The sequence below is a fragment of the Fringilla coelebs genome, assembly GCF_963513975.1.
Source record: "Fringilla coelebs genome assembly, chromosome: 15".
Taxonomy (NCBI): Eukaryota; Metazoa; Chordata; class Aves; order Passeriformes; family Fringillidae; genus Fringilla; species Fringilla coelebs.
In genome coordinates, this window is record NC_140041.1 from 1605083 (window position 1) to 1631943 (window position 26861).

The following is a 26861-nucleotide window of genomic DNA, read 5'->3' on the forward strand; positions in this document are numbered from 1 at the left end:
TATGGTTTAATACTCTTCTCCATTTCTGTACATCACAACACCAAGATATCACTGCTTGGGATCTCTCTGCAGAGGCTATATAGTATGCAAAGGCTAGGATCTCCCACCCCCACTGAGTGTGTTTGCATGTGTAAGTGTAATACATATCAGTATATATTGATATACACATCAATATATAATGCAATATATATCACTGAAGAGAACACATTGATTAAAGAAATACAAAAATTTGGCATCATTTCCAAACTTAAATAGTAAAAATAAAAACTACAAAAAGGAGCTGCATACCCTAATGTATCATGTGAAACAACAAGCAGTATATTCAAAAATGTAAATTTACAACCAATTTTTGTGGTCTTGTCATGTCACATTAGACCCATTTACAATGGCAAAATCCAGAACATACTGCTGTGAGGGCCAGGGCTGTGCTCAGCCCTGAGCAGACCCAGCCCCATCTCCCGGGAGAGATTCCAGCTTGGATGTGAGGATGGCAGCGAAGGGGCTGGCCAGGTTAGGGACCACGGGGACAAATGGTATTGCTCACAAGGACAGGAATTTTGGACCTCAAACAACAGCGTGGCAGAAATTTGAAGAGAAGCTCCCTCTGTTCAAGTGAACCAGGACAAGAGGCAAAGGTTTGCAGCTGGAACAGGAGCTGCTCCTGAGGGAAGCACCGGGAGCAATGCTGGGAGAGCCCCAGGGAGGGAGCAGGACCTGAGCTGAGCCACTGCTCCCCTGGGACAGGACCTGAGCTCTGCTGTGCCACTGCTCCCCTGGGACAGGACCTGAGCTCTGCTGAGCCACTGCTCCCCTGGGACAGGACCTGAGCTGAGCCACTGCTCCCCTGGGACAGGACCTGAGCTGTGTCCCTGCTCCCCTGGGACAGGATTTGCCCTTGAGCCACTGCTCCCCTGGCCTGCACAGCCCCTGACCCCCAGAGTGTCACCAGCAGGCTGGGCACACCCCAAGGATGAGCTCCCTGATCTATGGATACTCCGTGGAACAGGCAGGACACAAAGCCTGGGCAATCTGGGCCCATCCAGAGGTGATCCTTTACCTCCTGAAGGGCACATCCCCACAGGACACACACTGCTGGGAGCTCTGGGAGCTGGGTGTTCCCAGGGCTGTGCCAGCGCTCCACGGATCAAAATCAAATATTCCACACTCCCAGCACTAATTCAGCCTTCACTCCACTGACTCAGTATTCCTGTCAAACACCCACTTCCTTTTAAGACCTGTGGGCTCAAATTCACATAATCAAGGAAACCTTACGCAGTCCTAAAGCAAAAAGAAAAACTTACTGAGGAACAAAAAGCCAAGTGTACCTTACTTCACTGAAATCTCATGTTTATTTTTGTCAAGACTGAAAAAAAAAATAAATTCCTGAAGGCTGCACTGCTCAAATCCAAATTAAGCCCAAGACTCCAGCAGCATTTTCATTGCAATCCATGAAGTGCATTTCCTAGTTTGTAAGAGCAGTGTTTCTGCAAATAGATTAAAGCACGTTCGGCTGGTGAGCCTCCCCAAACCATCAGAATTTGCAAGCCACATGTAATGAACCAGCACTCAGGTCAGTGCCTCCTCAAGCTTTTGAAGAGAATTATGGCTCCAACCTCATTCCATTTCTTCTGCAGGCTAAGCTGAGAATGCCATGTAAATGGGTCACGGCGCTGCCAAATGCAGCAATTGATTTCTCCAATCAAAGTATAAAGAAACAAACCAGTAGGATCTTACTTCTATTAATTTTGGAAGGAAGAGGTTTACAGCAGTTAATGTATCATGAAGGTTAAAAAAATCATTTCCATAAAATACAAGAGCAACCAATTTCACCATTGAGTAAAAGTAAAAACTGGGATTCTTTTTAAATTAGTCCAAAGTGGCATATAGGAACTTAGTAGTTTGCTGCTGTACTGACACTATGACAAATCAAAGTGTAGGGTTTTGCTTTCTTAAATCCAAATGCTCGTGGATCAAGTTCTGGAAATGTTCCAATTCTAAGGCAGGGATCAGTTGTGTTTTCCACCATGAGTTTGCTCCTTGGGTTGGATGCTGGAGGGGCGAGGCACGTGTTGCCGGACCCAGCTCGACTACCTAGTAGTCATCAAGGTCAAAAAATTCATCGTCTCCTCCTTGGTATTCCATGCCCTGGAAGTCCACCCGGTACCGCAAGATACCTGCCAAAGAAACAGCCTTTAGCCTCCCCAGGCACAGCTCCCCCAGCCCTGCTCCCACAGCTCCCCACTCCTGGCCAGCTCAGGCCTGGCGGCAGACAGGCAGCTGCACTGAGAAATGCCACGGGGAATTCAGTGCCCAAAGGAAGCTGCCCAGCCTGGCCAGCTTTGTCCTGGAAAAGCTGAGCCTGTTCTAGGGCTGCATCTCCACAAACACCAGTGGCACATCACTGCTGCCAGCGTCACTGCTCAGATCCAGGCCTGACAGTAAAATCCAGAGGGCAGCTGGCACTGCAGCTACTTTTACAATGCAGTAAAAGCAGGATTTAGTGTCTGTTTTTCTCTTCCTCCCCCAAACACCAACCCAGGGTTCTGGAAATCCTGTATCCCTGGAATCATTTACTGAGGTGAAGGAGATTTTCAAGGACATTTCCTTTCCAGCCGACAAGGTGTGTAAGCAAAGAGGATCCCACCACGCAATGAGGCTGGATCTGGCAGGAAATGAGCTACTCCTGGAATTACAAACCCTGAAACTTAGAAACCTTCTCTTTATGGTTCTTTCCTCCCGTCTGGTGTTCTCTGCACCCTAGAATTTCCCCTTTGCAATGCACCTCTCCCTGGTTCACATCCACTGAGGCTGAGCACAGCCAGTGGCACAGCTTTGTCTGGTGCCCCTGCGCTGGCAGGACATGGAGCACAGCACTGCCCAGGATTTGTCAGACTGGCACAGGAGCCACCTGCACCTCTGCCAGGCGTGGCTGATGCCCAGGGAGCTCCAGAGCAGGACTGGAGCAGAGAGGCCTCACTGCTCCAGAGGATGGACTAAAAACACTTTTCTTTGGAAAAGAAGCAGAAGATCAGGGAGCAAAGTACAGGGAGGCTCTGAGAGATGAGCAACAGCTCCAAGTGCTTCAGGAACAGGGCTGGGGGTTGTCAGAGCCCCCAGGGCAGGGCAGGGGCTGCCACCAAGCCCCTGTGCAGACAGAGCCAGGCAGCTCAGGGCCCTCCTGAGCTCCAGCCCATCCCTGAGCCCTGCACAAGACACAGGCTTTGAGGAACACAGCTGGAAAGTGACAGGGCCCAACATGGATCACCATCCTGCTGGACAGGGAATGAATCCACCCTGGTGAACACAAGTGTTTCTCAAACTGGTTTCATGACTGACAGGAATAAAATCCCACTCATGTTGGCACCAGATTATCAAACCAACCACTAAACAAGACAAACACATTTTCCTCTTGCAGTTTACCTCCAATTCCTCCAAATCCTTTCACAAATTGGGATCCTTCTTGTGATTTGTCTGTAACAATTTCCAATGTTGCTCCAAATTTCTTGTAGTTGTTTGCAAACCACTCCAGGAGGGGCATACTTTCTATGAGTTCATGTTCCTGCCCAGTCTGTGGAGACATTGGAAGAGAAAAATAAATAATAAAACCCTGTTATAAATAATAAAACACACAGTTACCCTGTCACTGTGTGTTCAGTACTGAGAAAATCCCCCCCCAAAGTTGGCTCCATGGCTTTGTCAGCTGTAGCAGGGACAGCAGCCCTCATGCTCCACAGGGACATTCCTGGGGGAAGGCATTCCTGGCACAGCTACACCAGGCAAGGGCAGGCACAACCAGCAGCTCCTGGTGCTACAAAATTAATCACTGACAGTGTTTTGGGCCTCTAACACGACATTTAGTGCAGAAGCAAGAGAAAAACTGCCTTGATTCTTCTGCTCCAGTGTCACTCCATGCTACATCTCTGCTTCACTGCTCATTCAGACTTGCTCTGCCCCCTGCAGAGATTGGCCCCTCATCCAGCAGGCCCCGTTCTCAGGCAGGAGCACTGACCCATGCAAGCACAGAGCCAAAAGGCACCATTTTCTAGGCAGGAAGTGTAGTGATTACTGTGAAACAGAAGCACCTCACTGCAGGTAACCCTGCAAACCCTTCATGCACAGCAGGGATTGGCAGTCATCCCTCCAGGAGGGAAAACAGCTGGAAATGACCCCCAGGCACAACCCAAGTGGGACAGATCCCCACCCTTTGGCAAGGGACACTTTTTTCCCCAGTTTATTCTGCAAAGTAACACAGACCTGGTGCACTGAGAGCTGTTTGACCTGCACAGGCAGGAAACTCAGGCAGCAAATGACAGTTCCACGTGTCAAATGCATCCCAAAGCAGACACTCCCTTGGCACCTGATCCAGGTCACCATTCCTGACCTCACAGTGGTTCTGCACAACCAAATCAGTGCCAGTAAGCAGGAAGCAAAGGCTCTGGGGCCTTGCCTGCATGGTGGCTACCAAACCCTTGGAGGTGATGGTTTGGTGGTGCTCAAAGATTGACATTGCCCATTTACACAACCCTGGCATTGGCAGCAGGGAAGACTGGAGAAAAGCAGGTGTAGGATCCAAGGGGTTACACAGGAAGAGCCACAGGTTCCTGCCCTGAGGTGTCACTGAGTGCCAGAAGGTCACTGCTCAGGTGCTTGGGACAAACTTAGCCCAGATGTCCAGAGCTCTGCACCAACACACTGAGAACAAACTCAGAAGCCCCAAAGCTGAAATACCTCCTTGTCTGTGAAGTGGGATTTATCCTTCTCTTGCTCTGGTGTCAAATACAGGATCTTCTCCTCTGAGAAGGGAGGAAAAAATGGTAAAATATTACTTTGGGTAAGGCTACAAGATGCAGTTTAAAGACAGCAGGAGACTGAACACAGCCAGCAACCACAACACAGAGGGTCTGGGCACCACCACTGCCTTCCTTCCTCTCCAAAGCTCTGTGAGCAACCCCACAGGGCACAGCAGCACAGAGCAGCTGCAGAGCCAACACAGAGGGGGACAGGTCCTGCTGCAGGCCCAGGAATTGTGTTGCTGGACACCAGGTCACCTCAGCCTCCCCTCTGGTATCACACTTACAAAGCTGGAAGGAGGTTCCAGGCTGGCCCTGGCACCAAGTGCCCCCCTGGCACTGCAATTCCCTCTGTGCACTGGAACCCTGCTTGTTCCAGCTTTTCCCCCAGAGGCTGCAAACCTGCAAGGTCACACAGACCTACACAACATCCCTGTGGTCAGATGTCCTCAGGGAGCTCCTCCAGCCAACCCATCCCAGTGAGGCACCCCAGGGGTCAAACCCTGAGAGCTTCCAGTGTCCCAGAGCACCACATACCCTCCGTGCCTTGGCAGTGCAGGACGTATCTCATGATATCCAGGTTTTCATAGACTATCAGGATCTCTACTGCTCCCATTTCCAAAGCTTTTAGTGTATCCTCCACACCAAAGCAGTACTTCCCCGTGTCCTGGCTGATCTCATCGAAGTATCGTCCTGCAGGGCACACAGAGCTCCGTGAGCACTCAGCACAGCACACACACTTCAACAAGCTGCATCTGAATGCAAGAAACTGTGAGAAGCAGCTGCCACCAGAAGACCTGGAACTAAGGGGATCTCTGATGGAAGGACAGAGAAGGTCCAAGAAGTCTGGTGTGGAAAAAGAAACCAACCAAACCTCCCCCCCATACCAGCACTTGAGGTGTCCAGGTGGCAAAAAGAACCACTGCAAGTGCCCCTCTCAGGCAGCATGGCAGGGCTGGGGCAGCACAAGGGCACTGCCAGGAGGGTGAGAGCAAGAGCAGCACCTGTGCCACACACCTGGCTCAGGAGGAGGCTGCAGTGCATCACGTACCTATTAGCTTTTTCTCTTGGATGAATTTCACATTAGAGAGGACCTCAGTTGACAACTCAATTGCTTGATTGAAGCCATTTTCTCCTCCATATGAAATATCAACTAGTTTGAGCACTTTGGATTGCAACCGCTGAAGGAGAGAAGGAGGAGACAGGACATGGTAAATCCACCCCAGAGCAGGGCTGTCAGACTGCTCACCCTGCCACGGGAGTCACTGCTCTCATTACTGCACTTCACCTGAGGCACCTCTCAATGCACAGCCCTGAACCACAATTTTCGGGCAAAAGGGACCAGGATTAGGTTTACTGGAGTTAAATCCCAATAAAGCTTCTGCTTTAGATTTGGGAACACAAAGAATGCGAATGCCAGTTCCAAACCAGGGAGGACAAATTTCTTATTAGCTCTGTTTCAAGAACAGGAGCCCTCAGCTCCTTGCATTAGAAATGGGAGACTTCTTTGGCTACATCACATTTTCATTTTTGATCGAATCCCTTCAGAGGTACATTCCTCTGCTACAATCACCAGTGACAGACACTCAGACACGTGGGTTGCTCAGAACAGGCCACTCACCTGATCAAACATGTCAGATTGACTGAGCTCAGTTTTGAAGTCGGCCGAGCCAGCGAGGACGAGCCCGGCCACGTTGACCTTGTCCCCGGAGATGAAGAGCTGCACGGCCGTCTCGGCCACCTTGCGCACGTAGTTGTGCCTCTTCTCCATGCGCAGGCGGGCGAAGCGCAGGGCAGACTGACCTCCTCTGCCTGCAGGGAAGGATGGGGCACCATGGGGGACCCACTGCACGCCAGCAGCATCCTCAGGACGCAGCTGGCCTGGAATAACCACAGCCAAGGGCAGCTGCAGCCTCCTGAATTCACTTTGCCACGAGCAAGGACTGCCGTGGAACACTCGGAGAATAAAGAGGGTTCATTCCCACCGGGAGATTTTCCTCCAGAGGAAAATGTTTCTTTTTTTCTATAAAGACTCGCAACTCTGTAGAAATTGAACATCTGAGCACATCTTCTTTCCCTGTAGCTTCAAGAGAAGCCATCTCCTTTGTACGCTGCCTCAAACACTGCTGACGCAGCACAGCCCAGCAGTCTCTGCTGCACAGCCTCACTGGAGGCACTGGTTTTGTTTCATTTTGTCCCATCCCACTCTACAAAGGACAGTAGGCTGGGAGTAACCAGCAGACAATTTGCTGAACTCATCAGTGGCTGGCTACAACACAACAGCACAGAGTGGAACTCGAATTTTCCTTGCTCCACGAGGCCCCGTGCTTCCTGCAGAGAGCAGCTCGCTGCTCCTCCCTGTGGGGTGCACACAGCACCAGCACATCAAACCGTAACGACTCCACCGAGTGGGATTACTGCTTGTGCTACTAATACTCAGTTACAACTGTCCCACAGCCAAGGAAAGGGTCAAATGCAGCAAGAAATAAAAAGTGCCACTTCTGAGATCAACTGAATATTACTGTGATTCATTAATTCTGACAGAAGGCTCAGACTGGAGGCTTTGCTGTCAGATTCCAAGGGAGCACAGACTTGAGCAGAGCTAAACCCCCACAGGCCAAGTTCCCCACTTCCACCCTCACATCCCAGCCCAGGACAGGCTGCTGCCCTCAGCAGAGGCGGAGTGTGTTACCGTGCTTCTTTGGAAGATCCACAGTGAATTTGTGCAGCACTTCCCGCGTGTTTCCCTGGAGCGTTCCGAACAGGGCCCCGCTCCCGTCTATTACAATGAAGCCGAACTTGCTGTCGTCGGAGAGCAGCGCCGTGAGGGCCTGCAACAGACACGGGCTGTGAGGGGGCTGGGCCAGCACAGCCCCACCGGGCTCAGCTCACAGCTGCTCAGGGCTGCATTTTCATCAATAAAGTGGAGGAAAAGCAGCACATTCAGGAGCTGTAACTATTCCAGATCACTACAGAATCCCAGGATTGTTTGGGTTGGAAGAGACCTTAAAGACCTTCTGCTGCCATGGCAGGGACACCTTCCACTGTGCCAGGCTGCTCCCAGCCCCAGTGTCCAGCCTGGCCTTGGGCACTGCCAGGGATCCAGGGGCAGCCCCAGCTGCTCTGGGCACCCTGCCCACCCTCCCAGGAAGAATTCCTTCCATACATAATCCCATCCCATACAACACAGTCAAGAGCACAGAGGAAACTCAAGTTAATTTTGATCACAATTTCCCAGCTTTGCCAGTTCCCCACCTGAGATCACGGGCAGGTGTGACAGCAAAACTCTGGAGATGGGCTCTGGAGAGTGTGAGGTGAAATGGACCCACCTCTCTGAGGCTGCCTCACCTCTCTGGCAGGTACAACCAGAGCGGTAATTCTCCTGGCATTCCAACCAGGAAAGCAGAACTTGCTCAGTTCATTGTCAGTTCAGTTTTGTAGTCCAAAGCACTGACACAGCCTCCCTACCACCACTACTGGTCTGCTGCACCTGCTGACTTCAAGTCCCACAGGCAGAATGATGAAGTAAATCTACAGTGGCTGTAGCAAATCCAGCCTTACAGAGCACAAGGAAAAACAGCAATAATAATCCTGTGCATAACTGGCTGTGGAGAAGACAGCCAGAACATTTGCTGCAAAATGAAGTTATCCTTCAATTTTCCTCCCTTTAAAAAAAGCAGCTGAATATTTCCCAGAAGGTCATTTAAGTTGCCCAACAAAAGAACAGAGCAGTATCAAGGTTTCTGAGTTCATTTTGCCCAAGCACCCAAACTCTGCACTCCTTTCTCAAGGCAGTCTCTCAGCTGCTGCTCCCTCAGGGGCTGAGTGGGCAGAAACATCCAGCACACACACACACACACACACACACACTCCTGCTCACTTACACATGCCCAAAAAAGCAATAGCCAGAATCCTCTTTCTGGCTGGCAAAACCACATCAGTAGGATGGGGAACTTGTCAAAACTCCAGATTGCTTGAAGTCACCAGTTTAACACTGACAGTGATGGTGCTGGGTTACTGCACGGGACCTCAAGCTGCCTGCAGGGCTGTCAGCCTGATTATTGGGCTGAACTGAAAGGATAAAACCCATCAGTCATCCTCTTCCAAAATCCACACAACCCAGGATGCAGCTCTCAAGCTTAGAAGAAACAGAGGCTAATGTTTAATGGAATCTCCTGGCCAAAGCAAATATTCTGTATTAATTCCTCAGCAGTGGGATGAATGAGAGGAGGAAGTGGCATATTACACTGCAATCTATTGAACTGGCACTGAGCCAAGCAAAACGTGGGACTGGAATGAATGCTCCAGCCAAGGTATCAAAGTAAGTCATTGTAAATCCTACCCCTCAGACACACATCAGGGCTCACAGCCCCCTGGGGGAGTTACTTCAGTTTCACACAGGCAATAAAATATCTAGAATATCTCATCAGATGCTCTTGCCAGGCAGCACATGACTACAGCTCTGATGTCTTGATTTCCTCTCATTTTCATACAGTACCAATGATCAGTAAATCCTTGATCAGCTCTGGCAGCAGTTGCACTGTTTGACCTGTCAAGCACCAAGGGACCATTGCCTTTGTTCTGCTCCTTCAGCCTGGGCTGACCTTCCTCTCTGCAGCTGTAGCCCAAAGGTGAGGAGCAGCCCTTCCTCCTCCTCCTTCCCTGGACAGCTGTGGGTGCCTGAGCAGCTGCCCTGGCTGTCAGCTCAGCTGGGGCAAGCACGGGGTTCAAGGCTCTACAGCCAGAGAGGGGGGCAAAGGCAGAGCTCAGAGCCCCCAGAGGCTGCTCCAGCCCCAGCTGACTCTGCAGTGCAGGCACTCCCAGGGAAATAACCCACAGCCAGGGGAGAGCACAGAGCCCGGGGAGGGAGGGGCTGGCAGTGATCCCATCATCAGGAGCAGCAATTCCCACAAATTCCCCTCAGGTCACTGCCACCCATGGTGAGCAGTGCCACACACCAGCACCAGTGGATTTGCAGCTGCTCCTGGGAACAGCCTGCTGGGCACTTCTGTATGGAATCAGTGCCCTGAGGCAGCAGCTACAGAGGAAACCAAACGAATCCATGTCCTGACAGGGCAGGAGGAAAGCCAGCACCCAGCACTGCCCACAGCAGCATGGACAAACACCTCCCTGGGCTTTGCATCCTTGCTCCTACTGAATTCTCTTATTTGGCTCTTGCTTTCACTCATCGACGGACACAGGGAGCCAGCAGAACTCCAGACCTGTGCCTGTGCACACATTTTTGTTCCTGGGAGGTCAAAGGCATGTTGGGATTTCATCCTTTGTGGGGAGAGAGAACAGTAGGGATGGAGCTCACCTGCGCAACAAGCACACCTTTCCCTGCTGTACTCCTGCCCTCTGGAAGCCACTTATGGATCACATCTCCACAGAGCCAAACAGACAAGCAGAACTACATCACTGGAGGGCCTGCCAAGCCCATGTCAGATGGGTCTGACAACAGGCAATTAAGTCTCAGGCCATACATTTATCATGGGAAACATCAAGGATGTGAGGGGCACTGCAAATATTGAGACCTCTGCACCTGCCAGAGCCAAAACAGCCTCACAGGCAATACAATGACTGCTGTAATCCACATTTCTTTCAATATGCCTCAAACCATTCATTTAACTTACATTAGATGTTGGATAAAAATAATCCCACTTCCCCCCAGACAGATTAGGCACATGCTAGCTCTCCACCAAGGCTCTCAGTTAACACATCTGATAGCAAGACTGGCAACACTGATATTATCTCGGCAGTATTTTAAAGCCTGACTTGGAATAGTATCTATGGGCCTCTGTGGTTAAGAAAAAAACCACCCTTCCTCCAGTTACAGAGAAGAGCTCCTGTCTGTGGGTTACACAGACTCAGGGGTGGGAGGAGCTGGGCAGTCCCTCAGCTCCCTCCAGCAGGCATTCCCCATCTCGGGCAGTCCCAAGCCATCCAGTGCCCTCCCCAGGGCATGTTCCTGCTGCTCTCCTGGCTCAAGCACAGCAAGGCTGTGCCCAGACTTTGGCTCCTGCAATGGGGGAGTCCTTACCTCCGTGTGGAATTTGTTGTCACACAAATACAACGATGTATTGATTGGTTTGAAAGGTTCAAAGTCAATGTTGACTTTCTTCTCTTTTCCTTCTTCTGTCACAATTGTTCCACAGTAAACAACCAGACCATTTGGAGGTACTACAAACAACACAATGCAGGTTTAGATCATTAAGGAATGTGGCAAGATGTACCCATCAAAAACTGACTGCCAGCCCTTGAGACTCATAGCAGAGTTGAAATTCAAGATCCCAAACTTTTCATTTTCCCTTTTCCCCACCTCATTCCCTCCCAGGTCTCTACAAAGGGAAACAAACCCATTTAGTGCACCTGCAGTAGACATGCACCTGCCTCTTAAACCCATGAGTTTCCAAGCTCACACCCCCCAGAGAAAGGCTGAGCAGCCCCTGAAGCTCTGCTGGTCTCCACACAGGGATCTGCAGAGCGGCCATCCCAGGGAAGGCTACAGGCCAGTGCAAAAGCAGTAACAATGAACTCTTCCAGGGCTCATCTGAGATGGCCTGGGTCTGTTCCCCCCAGAATGATGGCAGCTGCTCAGTGCCACGCTTAAGGCACAGAAGTTTCTGCTTGACAGAAAATTACTACTTTAACACAAATGAACTATTGCAGAATATCCAGCTCTTAAGCCTGGCCAAGTTTAGCAGAGTCAGCACTAAAAACAGAATCATGACCCCACTCCTTAAAGACAAGGAGCACCTTACTATGCTAATCCCAAAGTCCACCCCTGAAGTAGCCATCCAAGGGCAACATACCTGGAATATCAGTGCAAAACAGCAGCACAGGCCAAGAGATTTGATTAGCAGAAAACTGCATAGTGCAGGAACTTAAGGCTGCTTCCAAGAAAGGGAAGTGTGCCAGCATCCATACAAGCTAGAAGTTACCTTTGTTATAGAGTTTCAGTCTTTGCTGTACAGATGTAATGGCTCCCAGTACTGAAAGGCGATTCACTCTGGACTTTATGTTGGAGGCAGTGCCAAACTCGTCCGCTAACATTTTTGCCACTCGCGAGATCTGGTCTTTGGGGGGAATGATCAACGAGATCATGCTGGTACCATTGCTGGGGAGGGAAAAAAGGGATGTGAGCAGGCAGCAAAGCAACAAGCACCCTCACGCCATATCCCACGTACACAGTTCTCTTCTCCCTCCCCAAGGACGCTTCTTCACTGCCACCGGTGTAATTCCCCTTCGGCTGGACAATGGGAAAGAAAACAAAACCAAAACAGGCTCTTCTTCAGTGCTCAGCTTCTACCAAGCAAGTCCTCCAAAAGCTGCTTGTTTACTCTGGGGTTCTACATGGGAAGAAAGAACACATGTACAGACCAAGGGCTGCACAGACCAAGGGCTGAGAGCAGAAGGAATGGAAGCAGCTCCCAGCAGAGATTATTTAAAACAATGCAGCCACATACTTCAAGGACATCTTAGAGCCCATTTAATTTGTTCTCAGACAGCTGGAGCACTAAGCAGCCCAAGTGCTGTCTTAACACATTGTTTTCCTCAGATTAATACAGAAAACTGAACTGGAAGGATCCCTTTGTCACAGTGAGTCTTTTCCGCTTTCCCACTATCACTTTTCTCCCCAGAGCAGCTCATCAGCTCTGGCAGCTGCTTTAAGTGAACTGTGCTAAGCACACCCTCCTGCATCACCAGCACCAACCCCAACCACAGAGTCAGAAGATAAGACCCCACAAATCACAGTACAGTCTTAAATTAAAGGAAAATAACTTTGATATTCATTTTTCCTAGGGCTTTGGGGTGGGTCCTGCAGAAATCTTAATCCCCTAAGCTGCCTTGCGGTTCAAATCCACCCAAAGCCAGAAGGAAAACTGGGGAAGTTCCCATCTGCCTTCCAGCAGGTACCTCCCATTTGCCATTGAAGTATCCCAGATGTCTGAAGTGCTGCCTCTGCATTGTCTCAGATTTAACCCAGACCTCATGCTTCCCATTAGAGTAATGGCATAAAAATCAAATCCCTCATCACATCCTCCAGCTCTCTCAAGGGCAAACCAGCTAAGCTCTGTGAAAAAGCCTCTTCTCAGGATTCTGAGTCAGAGCACCAACAAAGTGCTTTTCAGACATCAAATCCCAGGGTTTTGCTCTTTTACATTTCTTATGGAAGGAGTCTACCCCAGCCCCTGCCCGCTGCTGTTTCAGGCTGTCACGTACCAGTGTCCTGCTGAAGTGTTTGGGCTACAGAGGCAGCAGGGAAGTGCTTTAAAAAGCATCACTTCATTAGTTTCTTCACACAAGTTGTACAGCTCTCTCCCAAAGATACTCAATCCAGGCCAAGTTGAAATGGAGGCTGGTAGGTCAAATAAGTCCTTGACCTTAAAGACAACTAATTGGTTTTAATATCTGAGCTCCCCGTACACACCAACCAAAGTCAGAAAGCCACACTGGCCTGTGTTATTCCCAGGAGGAGCTCTGAGCCATGCTGGCAGCTCTAAGGCTTCCAGGTCACCCCAGCCAAGAATACTCCACAGCCCACTCAATTAAAGCAGTTACCCACCCCAGTGAATGGCACCAGCCTTAGGGGACAGATAATGGCTATCATTCCCAGCAGGCTCCTTTGAGCAAGAGGCTGATCAGAATGAAAGCAACTCTTCCCCACTTTTGTGGAAGCAGCACTCCTGAGTTATCTTCTGCTCTTAAAGAAGAAAGTCTTAGGACTTCCCAGCAATTCGAAAGCTCTGCCCATCACACTAACTTCCTGCATCCCCTAAGGGCATCCAGTCTGGCAGGTGGGAGTGGGACTGTTGCACCCTTGGGCACTCCATGGCTCTCCTGCTAGGAAGAGATTGTATATAATTTTTCCTAAATTGAGGACAGAGGGGAAAGAGGAGGGAACAAGTCTTGTCCCAAGCTGCCTGGAAGAAGAGCCCAATCCCCCCACCTACAAACTCCTTACAGGAATTTGCAGAGAGCAAGAAGTCCTCCCCCAGAGCCTCCTTTTCTCAAAGCTGAGGCCCTCCAGATCCCTCAGCTGCTCCTCACAGGACTGACTCTCCAGATGCTTCCCCAGCTTTGTGCACAAGGAGGAAGGCTGGGTGTGCACTCCCAAGAGAAATTCCTCAGCAAAAACTCATTTTAAAAGCTCCCATCAGTTTTCAAATGCAAGCCACCCCCCTCAGATGCCAGCCCCTGGCCTTGTGCTGTGTTCCAGTGCCCCAGAAACACTGGTGCCAGGACAGAGCATGCACTGGATCCTGCTGGGGGTTACTGATCCTACACACAGCACCTCATCCGTCAGGCAGCATCACAGCACTGCTCCTTAGGAACAGCCCACCTGAGGTAACACAGCGGCCTTCACAAGCCTTGGTGATTCATTACTGCAAACAAATTAAAAGGGTCTCAGAGGATGCACTCCCCCTCATTTAAATCTCCAACTAGTTCAACACAGCACAGTACTGTGCCTGGGCCAATCCTTCAGCAAATTCCAGTCTGGATTTGTATCCAAAAGCACCTTCCACTACCAACATCAAGTGCACTTCTCAGGTTTGGCATGCATCACCACTATTTACACAGTCAGAGCTATTTCAGGCTCTAACCAATTCCTGCAGAACCCAGCAAAACAGCTGGCATGCACCTTGCCACAGGAGCAACCTTCCAGGCTGCTGGAAGCCTAGAGCACAAGGAACCAGCCAGCTTGTCACCATGTCCCCACACACCCAGCACTCCAAGGCATCACTAAACAAGCAAACAACCAAAGACTGAGACCGGCAAGACACCAGCTGAAGCAGATGGGCACCAGTACTCAGGGTGGTTGCAGAACTCCCTCACACGCTGCCAACACCTCATTATCCAACCATGCAAGAGCAGCTTTCCTCTTTCAAAGCAAGCTTGTACCTGTCTGTGACCCTAATGCAGTATGGCAGGGTCTAAAAACCCTGTGGTGCATCTGATAAACTCACCCCAAGGTGACAAACTGCAGCAAAGAGTTTCTAAGAAAGCTGCTGTTCAAAAACACTCAGAAAAAAATAGGTTATTCTGGAGAGTAAGGTAATTTCCAAGTCTCCTGGGGGTCTTTGCAGCCTGAACAAGATTAAAGGTATTTCTGCAAATCCCACCCTGTCCCTCTGGAGCTGAGGGTTCCAGAGTACACTTACCTGGGAATGAGCTAAGGAACTTCCCCATGACCATCCTCCATCCTAAGGCCTCCCAAGAGGGGGCACAGCTGCACCACACACCTGCTCTGGGGCACAACCAAGTGATGGAGTGAGATCAGGGGCACTGCTCACACTGGCAGCCCGGGGTCAAAGGTGCCAGGAGCTGGGTCTGCCCTGCATCACCCACAGCACTCCTGAAGGAAGCATGGACCCCATGCCAGGCTATATCCTGATTTCACAGCCCTGCTGAGGTTTTCCTCTGGCTCAGCACACCCAGGTTCCACCAGAGCAGCTGGGAGCTGATGCTTTTGGGCCAAGCCGAGCCAGGGGCTTGCAGAGCTCCAGCCAATTGCTGTCCCTGCTCTGGCCAAAGAGCAGCCAGTGCCATCCAGGGGCGGGATGCTCAAGATGTTTGTGATGGAGGGAAACAGCACCCCAGCCCACAGGCCAGCAGCACAAGTGCCACTGCTCAGGGCACAGGGGCAGAGGAAACAATCAGGAGCATGAGGGGCACCAGCCCACACACTACAAAGAACCAGGGAGGCAGTTCAGTTCTGCAGAGGCAGAAGGCCTGCACTGTCTGCACTGTGGGTACTGCTCACAGTGCCAGCCCTGCCAGGAATGGACAATTAGCTCAGATTTATCAGCACCTGCCATGAGCAGCATTAGGTATCTCTAGGAGAGAGGACAAGGATCAAAGCTCCAACTTTCTCACGCCATAGCAGGTGAGCTCTAGCTTTCTCCCACAGTGTCCTGAAGGGTTGTTTGAGGGAAGAGGGAAAGCAAAAATAAGCAAGTTCCTCAGAAAATCAAGGTTTGTGGATAGGACAGCCTTTCTAATTATTAAAACTCCAATGTTACTAGAGTTGGAATTTCAGACAACTGTGCCACCAAACAGCTTTTCCAGACAGAGACCTCAGAGCAACTGCTGCCAAGTGATCACAGCGAGTGGCAGTGTGGGCAGCGCTGCATCACCACTAACCCAGTCCCCAGAGCTGCAGGGGAGCCCTGCCCCTCCTGCAAGCAGCTGTTGTGGCACCCGAGCAGCTCCGTTCCCTGCCAGGAGAGGAGAGATCCCCCAGGAGCCCTCCCTGTGCTGTGTGTGCAGGCCAGGAGAAGGGCTGGGTCCCTTCCAGGAGCAGGAACGGCCCAGAGGATGCTGGCACCAGCTGGGTCCCTGCTCCCAGCCCACGCCACGCCCGGTACCAGGAGCACGGCTCTCTGTGGATGTGCTCTGTGCTCCAGCACAAGGGAGGCACGAGAGCAGGAGCCCAGAGCACAAAGCAGGCACTGCACCCATCTGGGATGGGCTGCCACATGCACCCTGTGGCTGCTTTCCATGACAGCTGCCAGAGGAGCCTCCTGCTCTGCGTGGCCATTTCCACCTGCAGGGCTTTGTCACCACGTTCCTACCATCCTGCCCCCAGAAGGAACAGCTGAGCAGATCCTTAGACCTTCAGCTTTCAGCTGGCACTAGACAGTAATTTAGTGGTTTTCCAAAAGGCTCCTACCACCTTACACAGCGCTGTGCCACTGAAATGGGTCCTGCACTGCCACACCCCAAACCAGCAGCACCCACCACAGCTCCCCTGCACCAGGCAGACAACTACCAGCACTCTGAGGAGGAGCAGTCAATCAACCTGTCTCCTGCAATTTGGGCTATGAGCTGGCACGGGAGAGCATTAATTTCACAGCCTGCTATATAAATAGCAGTGACTGGCCTGCCCTGTGCTATCAGAGAAGACCTGACAAACAGCAGCTGAGCTGTAGCTGTTCCACAGTGAAACATTTCACACTAACAGCACACTGTGGAATGTGGGATACAGAGGCACGGGAGGGCAGTCACTCCCTAGGACTCAAAATGGGCTTATTTTTACAGGGCACAGCGTCATGAGCATCCTGCTCTCCCCAGGAACCAAAGGCAGCACCAGGCCTGTGTATGACTGCCAGAGACTGGCAGAGCACAGAGCCAACAGCTCCCAGATAATCTGATCCCAACCACATTCCACAGCTAGGAAGCTTTCTATGAAACAACTGTTTCATAGTTGCCACACACTGCTCCAAGCCATGGTACCTTCCCCAGGTAACCTCTGCTGCTCTCCATTACTGGGCAGGCACAACACATCCCAAGGAGCCCAGGATGCCTGGACAGACAAGGCTACCCAAGTTATGTGGTGGCTACAGCAGTTCCACGTGCAGCCAGCTGCAAGGCAGATGCCAGCAACATCTGTGAAATCCAAGGCAGAACTCCATCAGGCACATCCTAGAGGTGCCAAAGAGCTGCTTCTGAACCAACACCCACAGTGCCACAGGCACGTGGCACTTCAGTGAAGGACTACAGGGCACACAGAATCAGTGATGTGAGAAAAGAATATCTGAGGGTTTTTCATGCTGTACCTGAGCAGAGATGTTGAATGGAGCGCTATAAAAAGGAAGTGTCCTTTGGAACAGGCAAGTACAAAACTGCTGGTTTGGGTTCCCTTGCAAGAGCCAGGCCATCAGACACTCCCCACTCATCCTGCCCTGAGTGCATGAGCACTGACCTTGCCAGAGGGAAGTTCTACACACACTCTTGCAGCTTATGAATTATGGCTCTGAAATAAACAGGTCACAGCTGCACCCATTAAAGACTTTATGTCTTTTAATAAGACAAAGCCTTCATCAAACACAAAGTGGCTCAAGTCCACTTGAGATGCCAGATCTGGAGAGACAACAGCAGATGAAAGAGCTGCACAACTTTTCCTGGAAAATCTGGTAGGAAAGAGCAGGGAATCTCCAGAGTCCAGGATCCCTCAGAGGCCACATCACCTGGAAGCCAAAGACTGCACAGCCTGTAAGAATATCAGTTGAATACTCTGCAATAAACCCAGCAAACACCCTCAGCCTAACCTCTGCTTGGAGGCACCAGGGTTTTGTGATGCCTCCCCCAGAAGCAGATGAACTCCCCCTCCCTGCTCAGCCCGTGGGCTCTGAGCACATGGAGCAGGACACAAGCACTGCACAGACACCCAGCCACAGCACACAGCACTGGGGAGCTCAGTGGGACCCACCACAGCTCCTCTGAGGTTTAATGTGGAGCTGAGCCAGGCAGAACTTTGTACAGCACAATTTCAGCAGGAACCTCACAATCCCCCAGAGGCATCCTGCATTTCACCCCAGCATGCAGCAGAGCTCTAGATTATCTCCTAAAAGGCAACACGAATACAAGTCATTCCTAAAAGGCTTCCATGTCATCCAAAGAAGGGTTTGAAGGTATAGAAGGGACCAGTTCCCAAGGAAAAGTTAGGCAGAGTTCACCTCTCTGGATCCTCTGACACCTCAGAAGCAGAGAAAAAGGACAAGATGGGGGCAGGGTGGCTATGAGGAAAGGATTTGCAGAGTCAGGAGACCAAGTAATTAATTCTTCAGGAATCCTTTTCAGCATAAGCATCAACTGGAGAAACTGAGGCCCCCCTTTCCACTGAATTGAAGAAACACCCCTGACACTGAATTCCTCCATCAGCCTCTGAATGCCACCTCTCCCCTGAACAAAGGAAAACCACTTAACTGCACAGCATGGGACCATGCAGCTATTCCACCATGGTTCACACAATGCCAGGCTCTCCTGCTGTAGTCCTGCTCCATCATTCTCCTCTAATGCTGGCAGACTGGATAGAAAAAGCACTTCATGTAACCAGAACCAGCTTGAAGCAGACACTCAGACTGTCCTGCAAAGGTGTCCTGCCCTCCTACCCTCACCCACCAACCTTCTCAGAGAGGAAAGGCCTCCAGATGCCAACCAAGCTCTGAGTGCCAGCCAGGGAGAAAAGCACCCAGCCAGAACCCACCCTGGAAAAACAAGTGAGCCTCATTTTCTCAGTGCACCCCTGGCTCCAGCAGCCAGGGAAAGCTTCCCACAGGGAGGCAGCAAATGGCTGCACAGCAAAAAAGCAGAGGCAAGCCTGGCCACAGCCTGAGCAAGGGTCAGGTGAGGCAGTGCTTCCCCCTGAGCAGCAGCCGGCTGCCTGCCAGGAGCTGCCTCCTGAGCTCAGCCTCCCTCACTCCCAGGACACAAAGGAGGTGAGACAAGAATCAGGTCACGGACTCCTACTCCTCCACTCAGCACGGTCTGGCAGCTCTGGTGTGGCTGAGGGCTGCAGAGGTAGCAGGTGACAGCAAGCCCTTGGGCCACCATGCACCACCTGCCCATAGGGACATGTCAGCAGCTCCAACCCCAAACTGGGGCCAGCTCTGTCCCCAGACTGGGGCTGGCTCTGATACTGCTGCTCAGGCCACCAGCAGCAACCCCATCCCACATCCCTGCAGCTTCAGGAGCAGATCCCAATTTCATCCCAAGCACTGAATCAGCACAAGTGCATCCTGCACACCCCTCGGAGAAGGTGAATCAATGCCTCTCCAAAATCCTTGGATCAAAGGCAACACACCACAAAACACAATTGCACAGGCATGTTTTGAATAGGCCTTATTGGCTGCGTCTGACCTCATGCAGAAAGCCCGGATGCCCAATTACTGGGAAGTGGAACAGACATTTCTGCACTTCAGACATTTGTGACTCACTGGGAGGCTCAGTTTTGCCACTGCTCCCCTGCTCTCCCTCCTCCTTCTCCAATTATTAATGCTGCAAGTTTAAAAGACTTGTTGCATTATGCTAATGGGCCATTTGGGTACAAGATGTACACTGAGGGACTGAAACAAATCCAGATTTGCTTATTAAGATGCTAATGCCCCAGAGCTACATGGGAATAGGTGGCTAACAGGAGGGAAAAGAAATCCAGTTGCCACAAAGCCAAAAAAGTCTGTCCTCTTTTGAGGTGCTTGTTCCCATCTCCTACCACGTCATTCCTCAGGGGCTCATTCATTAGCTCGATGTGAATGATGATCTGTGCATGAATCACACTGCTCACTAATGATTCACACAGTTGTAAGAGGTACCAGGCTGTGAACAGCCACAGGCTGTCAGACACTCGCTGGAGTTCTGATCTGGAGCCACTTTTCCAGCTCAGGTCCTCCTCAGTCACCTGCTAGTGAGCTCTCTCCAAACAGCACTTCCTAATTGTCACTGCAATTCAAAAGGAACAGGTACAGCAGGCAGGTGAGAGCCCAGGAAATGTTTTACAACCATTAGACTGAGGCAACCAGCAGGATGTCAACAACCCTTTGGACATTGTCCCTGGCTTCAACTTCCCTGGCTCCTCTTCCCACCTGGCACAGCTTTCAAAGGCCTCCCACTCTGAGCACCACTGAAACACGAGACACACTGCTTAGTCCTGAGAGGTCTGATCAGCCCTGCCTACATGAAATCCACATTCAGCTTCTACCCCAGCACTGTGAACACTGGCAGCCTGAAGAGGTCCAACAGAGCAGGGAAATGGTGTGGAAGCAGCTGCTGTTCATCCCACTTGGTTTCCTGCCACAGTGCCCTCAGCTCTCCCTTCTGCCCTGGACTGTTTCTATTCCAGCCTCTCAGCAAACACCTCCTCCCACTCCTCACACCACCAGAAGCAAAAGGCAGTATTAGCATTATAGCCTCTACCTCTCACAGAAACATGACCTCCTCCAGGAACTCCCCCTGCCACAGGCAGGATGAGAAAGCACAGCTTGGAGGAAAAAATCTGCCTTGGGTAAGAACTTAAAACCACGACCTCCTCCCTGAACACTCCACACTAAGGTCAGCTCACCAAGTCAAAGCAGAAAACTCACTGTCAGCAAAGCTCAACTCCTGCAGACCCACCTGCTCCTCCAGCCCTTGTCCCACCTATGCCTCACATTTCCCAGAGTGTGACAGCCCAGCTCAATTCCAGCTGCAGCAGGACTTTCCTGCAAGAGAGGGCCACTGGAGACACCAGCTCACAGGAGAGATCCTCAAGCCTCTCCCATGAGTGGCACTAGCACAACATAACAGTGCTGCAACCTAAATACACAGCACAAGTTGGAAAGCCAAGGACCACCTTGGCATGGCTCTGCCCTTCCCAGATGCACCAGCTCACCCAGGCCTGGGGCAAGGCCTCCATCATATCCCCCATCCTGAGGTGAAAGCTACAGAAACAGCTCCTGTATCAACAGTTAAAATGACCAAGAGCTCAGGTCCGAGGCACAGCCACAAACAGATCCTGATAAAGAAGGCAGGGAAAGAAATCTGCTGCCAGGTTGGGAGCAGGAGAGAGAGCCTCTGGACTGACACACCTCTGCCAGTGCAGGCAGACACCAGTCACAGATCTCAGCAAATGCTCCTCCTGGTGTGTGACACCCCCTTGAGCCAAGAGAGCTGCTCTGGCACCTGCCTGGGCAGGGTGGTGGAGTCACACTCTAGCAAGAGCACACCCTAAATCTGCTGTGCTGTGTCTTGTATGGAGCAGGAGAATCCACGCTGGAGTTAACTCAGCTACAACACTGTCCCACAGTTTTCCCAGCACAATTCCACCTTCAGCACCACCAGCAGAACAATCCACTCACAGGAGAGTGCTGCAGGAACTCTGCCTAACTGAAATACAGTTCAGGCAGCACGAGAGAACGCCAGCACCATGGCTTCCCAGGACTTTGTTCAAAAGAAACAGGGAACAAGGCAAAGCTGTACAGGAGACAGCTGTCACTGACCCCAGTGATGCCCTGACTGCCCCCCAGCAGTGGAGCTGCTGCAGCTCCACCCACAGTGCTGTTAACTCACAGCCAGGTGGGCTCTCACGCCACTTCTGGAAAGGCCCACCATCCTCACAGCAGAACAGGTTAAGACTACCTTATTCCCCAGAAGCATCAGGTTGTCCAAGCACATCTCAGCCCTGCCAAGCTGCCTAGTTCCAGAGCAGCACCATCCCAGCATACCCCAGAATAAGGTGTTGAGAAGTGCAGCCTCCCGTTCCACAAGGCTGGGAAACAGCAGCACCTTGAACCAAATTCCAAGGTTGGGCTTTTCCATCAGGACCAGCAAGACTCCAGACAGACTGCAAGAGAACCCAGCTGCAAATGATGCTGGCAAATCTCTTCTGTCTAAGCAACAGGTGAGCTTGTTCACCCTCAAGCACAACTCTATTCCATTTTCCAGGAGCTCTTTGCAGGAGAGACAGGCCTGTGTCCTTCATGGTGACTTTATTTCTCTCACTTTCTGTTTCTCCCATATAGCAGATGGAACTCTCAACAAGGCAGGATGTAAACCCAGGCAGGAACTGCAACACACAGTTTTCCTCCCAAGATTCTGGAAACACCTAGATGTCCCCTTCTCTTGCCATTTCTCTCTCCTCCAGCTTTGAAACATTTCTTCCAGTTACAACCAGAATAAGTTACTTGTTCAGACTCCGTTTCTGCATTTGCCCTGTTTGACCCACATTCCAGAGCACATAATTTGGAAAAATGTTCTTCTCAACACCAGCCTCAGTTGTGTTTGCAGTCAGTGCCTTCAGTGACACCACAATCTTCACCTCCTTTTTTCCTGTTTCAGTAAAATAACCAACAAGGGCTTCTGCTCCCAACACAGCAAGCTCAGGACAGGGAGATGTCTCCAGAGAGCACATTCCTGGAAGTTTTCCCCTTGTAAGGGAGCTTCACACCCTGTACTCTCACCCGGGGTCTGGAAGCCCACCTGGCCAGGGAGGTGTCAGTACCATTTGCAAGCAGAAGTACCATGTTTGCAGAAGAAAGCATTTCTAAGATATGGAGAAGTTTCCAAAAATTATTCCAATGTGACATCTTAGGTCCTCTCCCAGCAAAGAAATTGCCTGTTGTTGCTGATACTTGATTTTGCCAAGCATTTACAGCTTAGATTAGCAGAAAACCCTGCCCATAGCCCAGCAAACTATTCAGAACTGCAGAGACCAAAGGAACAAAGAGGGATTGTCAGTTTAGCACTGACACTGAAAAACTGCATGAAGCAACAGCAGAAAAGCCCTAAGAGAGAGAGGAGAAGAAAGGAAAACACAGTGGCTAATGCTGCTTCTACTTGGGCTGCTGCAGCTCCACAGAGAAAGAGACAGCTGCAGCTTCTGGGGGGCCCAGTGTTTCTCCAAATCTGTTCTACAAAACTGAATTGTGCAATGAAAGCAAGATGAATCTCTCAGTAGGGGAGAAGCAGAAATGTTGGATCAAAGCCTGAGCACTCCAAGCTCTCAGAGACACATGACAAGGGTAAACTTCTGACAAGGCCACAACTGGCCCATCAGGAGCCTTTTACTCCCATCTTCTTCTGGCCACAAAGGTTAATTGCCTGCAGTGCTGAACTGGTCCCTCTGCTCCTCCTCACACCCTGTGCAGAGCCCAGCTACCCCATCCACCTCACCAAATCAGAAACATCAACTCAGCCACTCCCTACAGGATCACACAGTTTGCAACTCAGCTTTGGAGAGCTGGAAAGAGAGAACTTCTGGTTTAGGAAGCAAGACACAGATAACAGCTCCTTCTAGTTCCTGTCAGCAGAGACAGGGCTTTGAGGTGGGGTTGGAGAGTTAAAAATTATTTTTCATTGTTTTGAACTGACAGATTCTTTCTATAGAGATCAGTGAGAAAGACAGATTTCCTTAGCATGGCTGGGAAAACAACACAGGGCATTCCCACTAGGATGTTACCTCCAGGTTTGAGAGGCAGACCTACCCCTGCTGGCCTCCAGCTGATCAGCTTCTGGGAAAGCTTCGGTTTTAATCTTTCCCCTGGGTGCTCTGACCAAGCACTGCCCCCTTCCTCAACAATCCCATTAAGGCACTTCCTTGCCCTCCTGCTCACTTGACTTTTGTTAACACCCTGCAGACTCCACTGAGATTTTACCACATGAGCTGGATCAGAGCAGAGGTGCCCCAACCACCACATGCCAAGGGAATGTCTAACTCCAGCTTCCTCCATTTCCCGTCCTTTGATCCCCTGCAGGAACAACCAGCACACAAAACTGGGACACTGCTGCTGGGTCACTAATGGAGCACATGAGTAAGGGAAGGTGGGGACGCCTTCCAAGTGAGGCCCTGGCCCTCCACATCACCCTGCTGGAAGGCTTTGCCCCCTAACCCACCCCAGAACAGGTCTCCCTACTCCACAGGAAGAGGAAGCAACTCTTCCAAAGGCCGGAAAAGCCTGTTCCACTACCCCACACCTCCTGTGCCAGGGAGCCTGAGCCTGCTGGGGGCTGAGGCTGCAGCACCTCTTCTGCTCACTGCTCCCAAGCCGGGATAACTTTGGCGGGGCCTCCCTGAACGACACCGAACCAGCATCACCTTGCTTAAAGACTTGCTGGCACCAGCACCGCCTTCCTCAGGAGCTGCTTTAGCAGCTGGCACAGGTTAAATTAAGGGGCAGCAGCATGACCACCTCCAGGAGATGTGCCAGATCCAGGAGGCACAGCTAAACCTCCTACACGGATCTGACTGTGCCTGTGGCACCTCTGCTGCACAGCAGAGCTGTTCCAGGGATCACTGGCACAGGGAAGACAGGGCAGACACCTGGGCTGTAGCCCCAGGAAGCTGATACCACAAGAGACACCTGCCCTTCAGCCTCCCAGGAGCACTCCAACAGCTGCTGGGACCTTCTCTGCAGCACTCATCTATCCCAAACAACACAAGAGCTGACACTGAAATGAGCACAGCTCGAACCAGGGAGAGACAAAACTACAACTCTACGTTTCCAAAACCCACTCAGGCTCCCTAAGTGCTCTTGCACAAAGCAATGTCACAAGCTCCAGCAGATGCTTGGAGCTTCCCAAGCTCTTTCAGCTTTCTGGGACCCCTGTGAGCACAACCCGTGCTGCCCACACCACACACAGGCCCAGCCCAGAGATCAGCTGGGGCAGCCAAAGTCCACTGTGCCACAGGGAAGGGCAGCCCAGGCTCCCCACTCCCTTCTCCCATCCTTCACCATCCCTGCACAGCTGCATCATGAATCAGAGTAAAATATATTCAGGGACACCTGTGACTCGGGATCCCCCCCTGCCTAGGTTAGTTTTCAGCTGAAGGAGTCCACAGAGCAAGCACCAGCACTAAGGACATGGCAAGACAGCGGCTCAGCCTCTGCCAGCTGGAACCCAGGCTTTCGGGTGGGCCACAGAACGATGCCAGTGCTGCCCCAGCTACAGCAACACCTGTTCAGGTGAGCCTGTGGAAACTGGAGCCACAAGGGTGGCTAAGAAGTGACCCTTCATTTTTATTTTACCAGGCTCTCTGCTGAGACACACTTTCTTTGCTATTTTACAGCCCCAGAACCTTGAAGTCTTGCAATTCCTCAGGCCCAAGAGGGTTCCCAAACGATGGAACCAGCCACTGCCAAGCTGCCCTCTCAAACAGGCACTTCTGGCATGGGGCAGGCTTCAGGAACAGATATTCTGGGGGGACAAAAAAAAATTAAAGTGCAAGGATTAAAGCGGGATTAGAGACTTTAAATTTCCCACTGTCCAAACTTTGGAAGAGCTTACTTTCAGAGAAATAGAGCTGAGCACCTTCGCTGGGAGGAGAAGGGGTGAGAAAGATCAAACAAGTGTCAGTAAGGAAAGCACTGAATAAATGCTGCCTCAGCCCCTGCCCCCCTGCCCTTACCACGCCGCCTTCCCCGGCCCAGCCGGTCCCTTGGGAGCAGCCCAAGGCTGCACGGGGGACAGAGGAGCGTCTCCTCCGGCTGGAATCCGCCTTTCGCCGGTGCCAGCTGGCACGGGCCGGCCGGACGGGCCGGGAGCGGGGCGGGCACCGGGGACACGCACCTGTGCCACCCCCGCCGGGGCCGGGGGGAACCGCCCCGCCCGGGGCCGGGTGCGGGGGCAGCTGCGGGGCCGCGCCGGGGCCGGCGGAGCCCGGGGCAGCCGTGGCCCTTTTCCCTTTTCCCGTGCGGGAAGCACGGTCACGCTTCCACTCCGCGCCCCGCACGGCCCTGCCCTCCCGACCCCGGCCCGCCCTCCCCGCCGACCCCCGGGCCCGAGCGGCCGCCCGGTCCCACGCGGCCGCACAAAAGGGCCCCGGGGCCGGGCAGGGCGGCCGGGCCGGGGCTGCGCCTCCCGTCCCCCCGCGCCGGGCGGGCCCGGGCAGCGCCCCGGCCGCGGCCCCGCTCCAGCCGGGACACCCGGCGCTCCGGGGTGGCGGCCCCGCGGGCCCGGCGCTCACCCACGGGCCGCCTCCAGGCTCTTGATGAGCTTCTTGATCTTCCAGATCTCCACGTTGCGGTCGGCAGCGCTGGGATCGTCCGCCATCTTCTCCCTCCTCCTCCTCCTCCTCCTCCTCCCGCGGCGGCAGGCGCTGCGGCGGGCGCGGCGGCGCGGGGCGGGCGGGCGGCGCGGAGCGGGGCGCTGGGGCCGGGTGTGTCCCGGGCGGTGCCGGTGCCGGTCGGGCCCCGCCGCTCGGTGCCCGCTCCCCCCGGCGCGCGGCGCTGACGTCGCACGCGGTGCTCGCGCTCCCCCGCGCCGCGCACCATGTGTTGCAATCGCCTCACATGGGGGCCCTTGACGTCACTTCCGGGGGGAGCCGGCAGCGGGGCGCCGCGCCATTGGCCACCGCCCCTCCCCGTGAGCGCGCGCGGGGCATTGTGGGGCGCGTAGTCCGGAGGCCGCCTAGCGGGGCGGGGCGGGAGCGCGCGCGCGCATCTCGCGAGAGCTGCGCCGAAAGGCCCGCGCGCGCTTAAAGGGCCCGTGAGGGGCGGCGGGGCCGGGCCGGGGCCGCACCGAGCCGGGGCTGAGGGCACGGCCCGGGGCAGGGCGCTGGAATAGCCCCAGGGACGGACACTCCACAGCCTCTCTGCACCATTGCCTCAGGGCCGGGCACACCACCCTCGAGAGAATCGGCCACGCCTGGGGGCTTTGTGGCACCAGAGAGCTCGCATTGGCCCCCCCATCCAAGTCACGGACGGACAAGTTCATCAACGCCCAGCGCTGAACCTTGTGGGACACCGCAAGGGAGAGGCCTCTGGGCTATGGCCCCCAGGCAGTGCCCAGCCTGTCCCACAGTGCCCGGCCCTGCCC

General features: G+C 52.6%; 1 protein-coding gene across 2 annotated transcripts; it reads right to left on the reverse strand.

The window, feature by feature from the left end:
* Positions 1-26299, reverse strand: ETF1 (eukaryotic translation termination factor 1). Of its 2 annotated transcripts, XR_014616527.1 has the most exons (11): positions 26011-26236; positions 11732-11907; positions 10831-10970; positions 7483-7621; positions 6412-6602; positions 5842-5971; positions 5328-5483; positions 4729-4793; positions 3421-3568; positions 857-2174; positions 1-823 (listed from the first exon to the last, which is right to left on the reverse strand). XR_014616527.1 is itself a non-coding variant. In XM_084215883.1 (10 exons), the coding sequence occupies exons 1-10, from the start codon at positions 26094-26096 to the stop codon at positions 2092-2094; spliced, it is 1314 nt and encodes a 437-aa protein (XP_084072009.1). In that variant the 5' UTR covers positions 26097-26299; the 3' UTR covers positions 1-2091. The 2 variants fall into 2 exon arrangements, 1 of the variants encoding a protein (XP_084072009.1); XM_084215883.1 differs by having other exon boundaries at positions 1-2174; positions 26011-26299.
* Positions 26300-26861: the final 562 nt, after the last annotated feature.